General features: G+C 44.5%; 1 protein-coding gene across 39 annotated transcripts in view; it reads left to right on the top strand.

Moving 5' to 3' along the window:
• The window catches only part of PROM1 (prominin 1), a 130,114-nt gene that overhangs the window by 65,200 nt on the left and 51,840 nt on the right, over positions 1 to 13,074 (top strand). For 26 of the 39 annotated variants that reach the window (XM_070613134.1, XM_070613126.1, XM_070613131.1 and 23 more), the window contains 2 exons: positions 2,736 to 2,791; positions 11,924 to 12,129. In XM_070613134.1, coding sequence (XP_070469235.1) covers positions 2,736 to 2,791; positions 11,924 to 12,129 — 262 coding nt within the window. Of the gene's footprint in view, positions 1 to 2,735; positions 2,792 to 9,325; positions 9,353 to 11,923; positions 12,130 to 13,074 lie in introns of all 39 variants that reach the window. The other 13 variants (XM_070613116.1, XM_070613117.1, XM_070613118.1 and 10 more) reach the window with 1 other exon arrangement.

Genomic DNA, 13,074 nt, shown 5'->3' on the forward strand with positions numbered 1-13,074 from the left:
CACTGCTTTAAACCATGGGAAGAGAGAACATCCCTGCTCCAAAGCCTCGGATGGGTCAGCCTTGGCAGAGGGACAGGGGTCAGCTGCCGGGCAGTAGTGTGCCTAGATGCAGCTGGGATCATTCCCAGGACCCAGGACCACCAGGATCCCGGAAGAACTTGGGAGGGGCTTGGGGTCCTCGAGCAAACTGACAGGAGCATCTGTTTGACGTTGGAGGGAGGTTTCGGTGAGGCTCCCGTCGGTACCTGATTCATGTTCTCTCATATTTGCTTCCCTCCACATAGCCCTGCAGGACGAACACCTGTTACGTGTGTCATTGACGGAACCCTGTTAAAATGTAGTGAGAACAATGTCAACCTCTTGGACACAAATTTTTAAAAGTTCTAATTTTTGCTTAAACACTCTCATTTTGTCATCGGCAACAAGTTCTGTCAATTGCTTTCTTAAAATTGCAGGCTCCACTTCCTTCATTTTAGGGAAAATATCTACTAGATACACAAGTCTAAATAACCATGGTTTGTCTCTCAGTCATGCTTTCAAGTAAAAATGCTGTCCCATGAAAATGTGACTGGTTTAGCCCACAACTCAAAACGATTACCAAGTGCTTGTTCTGGAGAGGGCCACCATACTTTAGGGTGCAGAGAAGTGCTCATGTGGACTTCCATTTTCTTACACAGAATAATAAAAAGGTGTTTACTGACAGGTTAAGATTTCATAAAATAATGGTTGTTAATGCTTCATCAAGAATATCCTTAAGTGTAACTGGCTTTTTATTTTCCATGAGCTCGTGGCAGTGAAGAATATAATGAATGTTAGTCACTGCTTCAGTTCATGCTAAGTCACCAGCAGTCTTATCCAGCTTCTCTTTTGCTCTCTCAGTGCACGAGGTCGTCGGACCTTGCAGGCACCCTGAACGTGTCTTGGCGATTCCAAGGGATTCACAGAATACACTTGGAGACCCACTGGCTGAGGCCAGTGAGGATCCATCTTTATGGGGCTGGGCTCACCGCTTACCCAGTCCCTGTGACCTGAGAGGAAGGAAGGGGCACTTCTCTCAAAGAAATTCAAAGGGTTTTGTTTGGATTTGTTGGTTTTGGTTTTTCATGACAAGAAAAGTAATGAATACTGCATGGCCAAAATAACAGTCTTCCATACTGTGTTTATCATGCACATTCCTCTGTAACCTACGTTTTCTAAATCTCTTCATGGAGTAGTAATGACAGTGTGCACTGTGGGCTGCTGTGTGCCAGGCCATGTACTTTTTTCTTTATTACGTTATGTCACTTAGCTCTGAGCAGGCCTTTGAGGATTGGAGACTTACATTATCCCCTTTTGCAGATGAACATGCTCATGGCAGTTAATTCTTCACCCAACATTAGATACCCAGAAAGTGCTGGAGCTTGGCCTCCATCCCAACTCTTGACTAGATGAAGATCCCACATTTCAACACATTATGAACATCACCTGTGCCGTTCAATATATTTTAATAAATGGGTGATTTTCAATTTATTTTTTTAAATCAATATGGACCCTTTCATACAATGAAATCTTAAACAGAAGTTAATCTGTGAGACAGACTGAAGCAAAGTGATTGGTTCAAGAGGGAGGAGACCTGTGGACTAGGCAGCCTCAGGCTCCCCACTGTCCCTGGGTCACCCCCATGGAACCCTGGAGGAACTACCGGGGTTCCCAGTACCCTAGGGTTAGGGGAGGTCACAAACCTGCCAGTTTGAACCTCCCTGTTCCTGCGGCATCCTCTCTGAAGATGTGCTCCATCTGTCTTCACTGTGTGGGAGCGGGCAAGGGCGTCATTTTCCAGAAAGCCCTCTAGAGAAGTGGCTGGCTTTGCTTTCTGACATGTAAATCTGACCTTCTTTTCAAAGAGGATTCCCCCCAGGATTCCTTTGCCCAGTAGTCGTTCACTTTAGAGGTGATGGATGCAGGATACCGTCCTAGCACTTCAGAAGCTCGTTCCTGGGGGAGAGACAGTGTGCAGCGTGGGAAGGACCCTACACGGGGGGAAGAAAGACGTGGGGCCTGCTCTGGTCTCCTCACGAATCACTGATTTTAGACGAGTCACTCTCCCTCTCTGGGCATCAGCTGTGCTGAGCACTGCACCGTTACTAGGATGGTGAATCAAAATAAGTGGCTCTTCAACTGTTGAGAATTTGAAAACTCCCAGAATGAATATGCAAAGAGAAATTTGCTTCTGCGTGGCGTTTCAGGGTTTCTCATGCACTGCCTGGAGACGGGAAGGGAGGGGTGTCTCATGTTAAGAATGCTTGGATTAGGTTAATTGTAAGATTCTCTTCATTTGTAAAATATTATGTAAATGTGGGATTATTAATGAATTTCATTTGTGGTTCCAAATAATTAGGAATTAGCAATTTCGATGTAATGTTTTATCAGTGATTATTAATGGGGTGTGTGTGGTTTGCTGGTAAATATTAAGTTGTATTGTGAGAAATTGAAAACTCTTAAAAATGACAACCCTCTAATTCTGCCATTGGCAAAATAGTAAGTTGAGATTATTTGTCCTCCATTCTTTGCTTCTGGTTAAAGCCTCATTGGCTCAATCATTTACCCATACTAAAAAATAGGAATAAAATTATAAGAATATTATATAGAGGTACAATAATTTGTAAGCATATATAGACCTTTATTTTATAAATATGCATTTTGTATTTTTACTGAAAAAGTAATCTTCCTATTATTTTGTGGCTTTTTTCCCCCAGATACTTTAAGAAAAATTCTACAAGAGAAGTTTGACATCTCAGCTGATTATGAGAAGGTAATTTTTATTGATGTATTTGTTATTAAAAATACGTGTGAGCAAAGTTTGACTAACTTGAAAGTAAATCTTTAAACAACTGGTTAATCTGTGAATTTAGTAACCTTTTTTGACAAAGAACTTTTATGGAATATTGAAACACCTTATAAATCCCATTTGAACTACAGCAGAAATTTCAGAAGTAGCATTTGAAGAAACATTCACTTATCAAGCCGTATGTTGTGTAAAAACTAGAATTTCCTTGAAGGAAGTATTATGCTACGTTTTTAGCTAAGCGAGGAGAGCTCCCTAAGTGGAATTACTTGAATATCCCACGTATGTACTTTGTTTTAAAATACAATTTGCTAGAAAGTAGCTTCCCATTTGAACAATGTTTATTAAGCGCCCTGTGTGTGCACTTGGCTAGGATTGGAAGGGTGATGGAGATGAGGAAGATGGCTCTTGGTCTCGAGAGGCTTAAGGGCCAGATGGCAGAGACAGTACCTAATTATGTATTTAAAGAAGAAGGAGAAGGAAATAAATAGATTTGTAAGTAACATGCAGAAGAACACAGAGGAGCAATAATTAATTCTGACCAGAAACTCTTCCGTGAGGAGCCGACTTTGGGGCTTATCATAAAAAGGATAAGCAGGCCTGGAGCGGAGGGGGAGGTGGCTTTGCCGGCATTCCAGGCTGCGGGGACCGCGTGAGTAAAGAGATCGAGGTGTGAAAGAAGGAAGCCCATGAATGGAGCTGGTGGGCAAGGAAGGAGAAGTGAGCTGGGGCCGGGTCCCCAGTGGCCTCGAACGCCTCGCTAAGATGAGTGGACAGTATTTTCAGGAAGTGCTGGGGCCCCTTGTACATCTCCACCTGGTACTAAGGTGCTGCCCATTCATTCCATTTGCATCGACGAGTGACTCCTTAAACACAAGAGTGCGTCCTTTTGATTTTGCTTCACAAGGAGAGAAGGCTGCCAGTGAAACAGACAAGTGTTTCTTGCACTGAAGGTTAGGATAATGAAAACAGTTGAATCTGTTTGTCAAGCTCTTAGGCCTCCAGGGTCAGGCACTTTGTTCCCTCCTTTCTTGGTATGAAGGCAGTTATTAGGACAACAGTGAAAGCAGACCTATGGGTGGACATTCTTTAATGGCCGGGACAACAAAGGTGGATGGCAGTGTGCTCACGGGGTGTGAGGGCTAAGTCCGAGGAGGGCAGTGCATTCTTGCCCAGTGAATGGTCACCTCAGATACTGTAGTTATGATGGCCTCATATCCTCAATTTGCAATAAAATGATACTCAAGAGGGATGTGAACACGGAAGCCGAGGAGGAAACCTTATCTTGGGGCCATTCACCTGTGTGGAAGATGATGAGCTAGTTACTACCTAGTGCTCACAGCCTTCCCTGGGACCTTGGAAAGCATTTTCATTCTTAAATGCCACTGGCTTCATTTATATCTTGAAACATGAAGATACACGTCTGCCTGTCTGCCTGCATCCCTGGGCAGAATATAGTGACTGTTGTTTTTATATTTATATTAAAAATCAGCATGCCATTAGCAGCCCAGCCTGAATGCTAGCTAGTTCTGCCAGGGAATGGATGGAGGTAGGGGCCGTGCTTCATCTGGGCTCAGGCCTTGGAGGATGAGGTCCTGAGACCCTGTGGGGACTCTGAGCAGCTGGCTGCCAGATGGGCTGCCACTGTCCATGGCAGGAGTCTCACTCAGTTGGGCAAGTTCTTTATGGTCAGCTTGGTGATACATTTGGAGTTCCTGTAAAATCGAGGCTCCTTGGTTCTTGATTTTCTCTCCACCTCTGGTGCCTTTGCAAACTGATAAAAACTAGTGGGGCAGGGGTGGAGTGGAGAGAGGAGACAGGACTGGGCCCCCATGAATGACCTGAATCCTACCCTAGATGTGGGGTTGGTCACATTTCCAGCAGTGATCCAAGGGACAGGCATTTAGTTAAGCGAAGGCACCAAAGAAGCCAGGGCACCTTGGGAAGGGGTGGTTTTAGTCTGATAAATGCTGGGTGTGTTAGGTTAGATTCTCCGGAAGCCGACTCTGACTTTGGGACGTGCAGTGCACACTGGCTGGGAACTAGGGAGGTGACACAGGGGAGGAAGGGCAGTCTATGAGAGGATGTGTCATTACTCCACCTGCCACAGGGAGTGGTTAGAGCAGCATCCTGTAGAGCTGCTGTGGGAAACCCTGCGAGACTCCAGCGTCTGAATTAGCCCATGGGAAGGGTGAGAGAGCTGAATCCACACACCAAGACTGAAGAGGCACTGGTTAAGGGCCTCGTTGGGTTGGTGTTAATCCCTAAGCACTTCTCACCTTCCTGGGATTCAGAAAATGCCTCTGAGCACAGAGTGAAAGATACCGGAAGTTACAAGTCTGAGGAGGCACCCCAAGATGATTAAAGCTGGGGCGACATGGGCGGGCACCGACAGCATCCTCTCTACTGGCCAGTGCCCACTGGCTCTCCAATTAGTGCAGTCACACAGGCAAGGTCCGTGTGAGGGAGTGGCCCTGCACTGGCCTCTTTGCAGCTCTCACTGTCCTGAGTTCAGTGTTTCATCTTCTAGTGGCCCTCAGATGGCCAGGAGCCTGGGCAGCTGAGTTGGTTGGGGGTTCTTGTCCTGAACTTTCTTCATAAGGAGGTTCAGGGCATTCAACAGAGCAGAACTTTTGTTCCGAGGCATAACCCTGACTTTGCAAGGGAGTTATGACTCCTTTTCACATAACTGCCTCCTGTCTGCACTTTAGCTGAAAGTGAAAAGTCGTACTGTAAGATCCTTGGGCCCCTTCTCCTCCCTGACATTTTTTTTTACAATTTCTCCTTTTGTTTAATGTATTTATTTAATTGATGTTGACAGCGTACTCAGTGGGAGCAGTGCATGAGAGGGGTACCCACATGTGAAAGACAGCCCTCGCTTCAAGAACTCACAGTTGGTGAAAAGGAGGCGGTGGGATAAGACACAGGCCTGGATGTTATGAGCGGAATTGTGTCCGGAATTCATAGATTGAAGCCCTAATCCCAGTACTCAGAATGGGATTTTATTTGGGTCTTCAAAGGGGTAATTAAGTTAAAATGGGGTCATTAGGGTGGGTCTTAATCCAGTCTGACTGGTGGCCTTATAAGAAGGGGAGATAAGGACGTAGACACAGAGAGAGAAAAAACCATGTGAAGACGCAGGGAGAAGACAGCCGTCTGCAAGCCGGAGCGAGAGACGTTGGAAGAAAGCAATCCCGCCGACACGTTGATCCTGGACTTTCCAGCCTCCGGAACTGTGAGGAATACGCTTCTGTTGTTTGAGCCCCCCAGTCTGTGGTTCTTTGTCACGGCAGCCCAGGCAGACTGAGGCAGTAGTTAATGGATTCAAGATGGCGAAGGACGTATGTCACATAAGAAGTCCTGATAAACGAATGTGCACGTGCAGACGAGGGAGAGTGTACTTGCACTTGAGAAATCGGGAAAGACTCCACGGGAGAGCTGGCATTTAAACTGAGACTTAGAAGCAAGAGAAATAAAGCCTATTGGCAAACAGTCGGCTCCAAGCAAGAAGCTTCTCCATTGCTTCTTAAACTGTGTCATCTTCCTCCCTGTAATAACAAGAGCCACCATTTCTTGTCCACCTGTGCCAAGCTCTGGATTAGGAGTTTTGTATTATTTGTAGTCCTCACAGTGGCATCTGTCTATTTCTGCGCGGTGGATGCAGAAATCCTGCCCTCAGAGAGGCTAGGGAACTCGCCCAAGATCACTCAGCGACTAAATGGTAAAGCTGGGATTTGCACCCAGACCAGTCTAACTCTGAACCAACAAATACACCACCAACAAAAATTAGGCTCCTTCCAGGCCACTGTGCTGTAGTTCTGAGGTGACTAATTTGGAAGAAACAGCTCTCCTCTGAGTATCTTGAGCTGTGTGCAAAGAATGTGAGAGCCCCAGAGCTGTGCCTTTTACCTTTAAGCCATAAAATGTTACAGTGGGTAATTATCTGTGGGAAGAAGTGGCCAGGCAGAAAAGGAAGTCCAGGAGGGCAAGAAGATTTGGAATTACAGAGCCATAAGGAAAAATGAGGACCAGACAGATGAAGCTATAGAAAGCTGAGAAATGAGTCTAAGAATGCTTATTTCCTGGCGTTTCTGTAGCACATGCTGTGTAGCAGGCCCTATTGTCCAGGATTTAAGATATTAGCTCATTTAGTCTTCTCAGGAATAGTCTGTCTTCACCAGAGCCGTCGAGGTAGAGATTCCGTGGGCAACTCCTTTCTGTACTCAGTTCAGGGGGCATTCAGCATGCCCAGTATGTGCCAAGGCCTGTGCTCAACATACGAAAACGCGCCATGCCCGGCACAGTGGATCTTGTAGAACACCTGAATCCATTCCTTTGGGGATCAGAGAGTGTGGGGGAGCCCCTCCTCGGATTCTGCACCTGCTGGCTGACTATAAATGAGGGAGAACAGCATAGCATCACCCCCCTCACAGGCTCACGCGGGGTTTCTGCACAGAGAGCCTCTAGCAGCTTGTCAAGTGGTGGCTTCTCAATTAAATTAAAGGACACCATTCCTGTCCTCCCAGAATGCATGATTTGGGGCAATTTAGGGAGAGGACACGATCACCTCCCACCGATAACTGTAAGGGCCACCCACAGCTCTAGAAACCTTTTCAGGGGACAGTTCTCCCCGCGACCTGCCCCCACCCCCCACCTGCCCTCTATTTCATTCTGCACATGGCTGTTGGGAGGAATGTGAGTTTCCTTGTGAGGACTTCCTGAGTTAGTTTCCGTGAGGTCAGGGTTCATCTCCACGCCAGTCTCTTGGTTTTAGATAGTTTGTAGATTTAGCTGATTTGTATCTAGATTTAGCTGGTTTGTGTCTTCCTCGTCCATTTCATACCTCACTTATTACCTTTCCTTTCTGGAAGCTTCCTCTGGGGGCAGGGGCAGGTGCAGGGTTCGGGACCCTTTCCTAATCTTGTCACCACCTCACTAGTGCTAATAGTCATCGGATATCGACTTGGCACTGAGTAAGTGTCAGGTCATCCTTCCAGGTAGGTTTGTGATGTTTGGGACCCACTCTACATGTCTGCGAGAGGTAAGTGAATTAGCTCCTTGTTTTCCTGCCCTCTGGGAGGGCGATGACGTGCCGTAAGAACACACTCTCCTTTCCACGTAAGAAAAGTATCTTCTAGGGGTCTCAGAAAGCATTCAGAGAGCAGTGCAAGGTAGTCCCCGACCTGGATCCTTGTCTGAGCTCATTGGAGCTCAGGGGTGAGAATAATGCTGGCATGCATTTGATTATTTGTTACTGTTGTCATTACTGATTGAGCATTACTCTGGCAGACACTGGTCTAAGCACTTCACGTGTATTAACGCACTTAATATACATTAAATATACGTGTGAAGTGCTTAGAACAGAATAGTGCACAAAGCACGTTGCTTCTCACTGTTTTCTCAGGTTGTCTTCACAGTAACCACGTAAGGTAGGGTCTCTGCTTATCCCCACTCTGTCGATAAGGGAACTGAGGCTTGGGCTTGTAACACTGTAACGATGTTAGACTTGTCCCCCAGAGTTTCTGATGTAGGTGGTCAGGGTTGGCTGGTTATTGATATTTTTCAAAAGGTCCCCAGGTGATGGGAATGGGCAGTTAATTGAAGTGGGACTCACAGACAGTGACAGAGCCAGGATTCAAACTGCTGCATTGCACAGATAATAACCCTGTACCTATATGACAACTGGCATGGACAGGGAAAAGATGAACGTGCACCCAGCTCGACTGAAGGGTTTGCTGGTACCCTACCCACCATATCAGACCCGGCTGACACTTGGGTGGGAAAATTAGTCACAAAAGAATCAGCTACTGTTGTGGCTGTGGCTTACAGGTGGTTCTGCCCTGGCTGCAGCCCAGCATGATCAGCCCTTGGAGCCAAGAGCAGGTTTCCCAGACGCACCTAATCGTAGGCATGGCCCGGGCTCAGTTTAAAGACAGATTCCTGGTCTTACCCAAATCTCCTGACCCCGGCTCCATGGAGGAGCCTGAAGTCACTGTCTTTAACATGCACTGTGAGACGCTTATGGTTGGCGAGTTTGGGGCCCTTTCCCAGGAAGGGAGGCTGGGGTCATTCAGGATGTCCCGTGCGACCCAGCAGGCAGGTGTGTCTAAACTGCCCACCCCAACATGTTGGATGCCTCATTTAAAAGTTACTAATATCACAAACATTCATCTTTCACATCTGTGAAAATCTTCCATCTAAGGCAGTGGTTTCCAAACTTGGATTTCCTGGACCAGACAATTCTAAAATGGTAATCTGGGGAATGACATGGAGCCACTTCACTTTATTTTGCCACCTAAGGACATTTAAAGTCACTGTTTCTCTCATAAACACTTAAGTTTTATGTTCCTGTCTGGTGTCGATCTTTCTCTCACTTGATTATCTCTGTGTGGGATATTAATGCTCTCACTTGTGGTTAATCACTCACGGAACTTTCTCTGTTTTCTTGCTGCCTGCTGCCTCTGCCTTACACAACCTCCTCAACTGCTTTGACTTCCGCAGCCAGAAAGCGTAATCTTGATTCTGAAGGTAAAGTGCTTGTCTGCTGTTTCCTGTTGTTCTCTGTCTAAACCCAGTGAGTGCAGTAATGCGATGCTTTTGCCAGAACTTTCTATTCTTCGCTGTGGTCTCCATTGTGTTGGTTTTTAAACTATTTGTTTCATTTTTGTTTCTGCCATCATCTTTAATCTTCTCTTACAGTTTTAGAAGTTTGTGGAAGAATAGCGACCCTTCTCCGCAAATTTAAATCTTGATCTTCTCTTCAACATAATCCACAAAGCACTGTGGAGACCTTGTGTTTTCAGAAAATAATTTAGGTCCTTGCCAGACCTTGGCTAGACTTCAGCCTAGAAGTAAACTCTTGAAATGACGTATCTTGTTCCTGATACTGTCTAACATAATATTTAGTCGGTAACATTGGAAAGGTTGTATATAAAATTTGTATTGGGAGCTAAAGATATTACAATTAAAACATTTCAGTACACCTTCTTTGCTGGGTTTCTGTTCCGGAATTCAGAAAGGATTTTAAATTCCTTTAAAAATAGTAAATAATTTAGAACATTTTCTGAGAAATGAGAGTAAAATATATATGAGTTTGGAGTGTCTGGGTCTGGTTTTTCAACTGGCCAATGATGTGAGAACTCAACAGAGTGTTAAAAGTGCCAGCAAATGATGATTCTTGGCCCTGGGGGTTGGGAGGCTTTGTTTACATGGGAGCATGCCCTTTGAATGCAGCAAAATTCAACCACTTTTTTCTTTAGCTTTTTAACCTTAATATTGCGGTAGATAATATTGAAGTGCCATGTGGACCTGCCTTAAGACTCTTGAGCATTTGCTCATAGAATAAACTCATATTGAATGAATATTTGCAGTGTGCTGGGCACTTGGCTAGTGATTTTCACATTAAATCATTTAATGATATATCCCTTATAATGTACTTATGAGGCTGATGCTAATCTAACATTCTCCAGTGTCGGCACCGAGAAGCTCCCTGCTGGGATTTACAGCAGCTCTTCTGATTCCTAGTTCAGGGCTCTCTCCCAAGACACCACGTTTGCTCCTAGGAAAATCACTTGTGTTTTGTTTTACTTGGCTGAGCTTGGCTTCAGAATCTATTGCTAAATAGCTGATCTGTTAGTTGCAAACTACCACCTGTAATTCTCTGCCATTCTGTAAAAACGTCTTGCTTTATGGAAACGTGAGTAACTGCACACACGAACTGGAACGAGCTCAAGTTTTCTCATCCAGTTGCATTAATTTTTATTTATTCCGGAATAAAACCAGCAGTGATTATATAAATATGGTTAGGTCATGTGATTGTATCTAGAAGTCCTGCTAGTTTCTAGAAACCTGGGGGGTGTCTGAGACACGGGCTGCCAGGCCCAGCCTCACGGGCATGGCCTGAGAGGTGTCACTTACTAAGCATCTACTCTGTGTCAACTATTTTACTTGGCACGTTATCACTAATCGTTCATTTTCTGTAATTTTCACAATGACCTTACAAGGTGGGTATTGTTGTTCCCAGTATATGGGTGAGGAAGCCAAGTGGGTAGCCATGTCTGACTCAGAAAGTCTGAGCCTTTTTTCTACATTTGGATATATCCTGGATTCTTTTGTAACTTACTGTGAATTTGTCATTAATTGATGCAATTCAAACTGCTTCAAATCCTTAACAATGTCTACTGGTCCTATCTTTCTGGTGAAAAGCATCTTATAAGTAGATTATTTGTTATGCAAATACTTCTGCCAAAATTTGTCCTGCCATTTAAAAATAAACGAAATACCTTTGGAGTTGAAATTAAACCATTTGCCACTTGAGTCTCCATTTGGACGTTTTCCTTTGTAGGAGAGGAAGACAATTCCTCTACCCTCTAGCTCCTTCTGGCTGCTCTAAGAATTTAAGTGACATGAGACAGAATAGCAGGAGAAAATCAAACAAATTTTATAACATGTGTACATGCGAGAAACCCAGGAAAACGGAGTAACTCACCAGAGTGGCCAAATCCTGCCACCTTAAATACCATCTCCAGCCAAAAACAAGGGAGAATGTTGGGGTTAGTGGTTTGGGGCTTCAAAGGGGAGGAAGGCAATTCACATAGAGATGGAAAAGCAAATGTTTGCTAAATAAGTGTTTACCAGCCCTTCGGTAGACAATGGGACCCATTTTACATGACACTGCAGTTATCTTTTGGTATTAGTGCCTTCTTGGAACAGGTCTCCTATCTTAAATTCTTTTACGTGGTTGGGAGAGAGTCAAAGCTTCTTTCAGAGTCTTTTGTTCTTAAAAATAATCAAGGCAAAGAGACACGTTTTGGAGTGGCTAATTATGATCCCCAACACTTTGGAATTGAAAGAAGATGGTAACTACTTGGTCCCGTATTCTGATAACTCAAATCTCTATTTCCTCTGTTTCAAGAAGGAACTTCAAAATGGAAATACACCCACCCACCCACCCACACCCTCCCCCGCCCCCCCCCCACACACATTAAAATTCAACTCTTGGTGGCACATAGGTTAAAAAATTGCAATGTGTGCACTGTGGAATGTTCTACTTGTTATTTGGTGTTACAGTCTGTGCTGTTTCTCTTGTTTGACTTGCAGATTATCTCCTATGAAATCGGGATTATTATTTGTGCTGTCCTGGGACTGCTCTTCATTATTCTGATGCCTCTGGTGGGGTTTTGCTTTGGTTTGTGTCGTTGCTGTAACAAGTGTGGTGGAGAAATGCACCAGCGACAGAAGAAAAACGGGACCTGCCTGAGGAAATATTTTGCAGTTTCCCTCTTGGTGATTTGTATACTTATAAGGCAAGTAGAATCTTGGACAACAGCTGATTATGTTTTAGGTCAATGAGGAATGTCTCATGTTTTGAGTGTTAAGCCCAAGAGTTTAAAACAAAACAACAGCAACCCCAAAAACAGAAGAGGAAAAAATGCTTCTCTAGGACCGTTCAAAAAGATGTCATCGTAACCAGAAGTTAGTGTTGTAATCACGCTGCCCTAACTCAGATGATAAGCCAACCCTTGGTATTTTTTCATCTTGAAGATGCCCTGATAAACCTTGCATTGCAGAAAGCATTTACCTCCCAGAACAGCACCTCCTTCCTGTTAAATAGCTGTTTGGAGACAGGCAGCCTGCGAGAAGGCAGAGCAAGTATTTGCTAGTTGATTTCTATGTGCAAAGGGTATCTTCAAGGATGGGTCCCTGAATTTGGGAATTTGAGAGTATTGTAGAGTCGAATTAACTTTCTACTGATATGCCCAGTTTGCTTGAATTCGCAGTTAAGCTGCTACGCCTTCTTGAGGCCTGGAACACACCTCGTGATTTAGGATATTTTTTTCTGTAGTTCCTGCTATTGCCCAAATTTTCCCAATTGATTGACAGATCAGAAGTACACTGCTTTAAAGATGATGACTTTTGGTTGAATCCAAATCAGATTCTTCAGTTCAGGAATGTGCTTCACAATACTGGCCCCCTGGTTGTGGTATTTGGTCATCGTTCCACATTTCCTCATTTATTCAAGCCATGAATGTCGTATCACTTAGCGACAGAAATAAGGTGCCTATGGCATGAATGATACTAGGCCTCAAGGAGAAGGATTGGTAGTCAACATTCCCCCTTGATGTTCCTCCAGGCACTGCATTTGCTCTGTAGCCATGAGAAAGATTTTTCAAGTGGTTTGCTAAATAACTGAGATTCGAGAATTTAAGCAGAAAACAGAAATTAAACAAAATTAAACAGAACAACTTAAG

This window comes from Equus przewalskii, chromosome 3 (assembly GCF_037783145.1).
Source record: "Equus przewalskii isolate Varuska chromosome 3, EquPr2, whole genome shotgun sequence".
Lineage (NCBI taxonomy): Eukaryota > Metazoa > Chordata > Mammalia > Perissodactyla > Equidae > Equus > Equus przewalskii.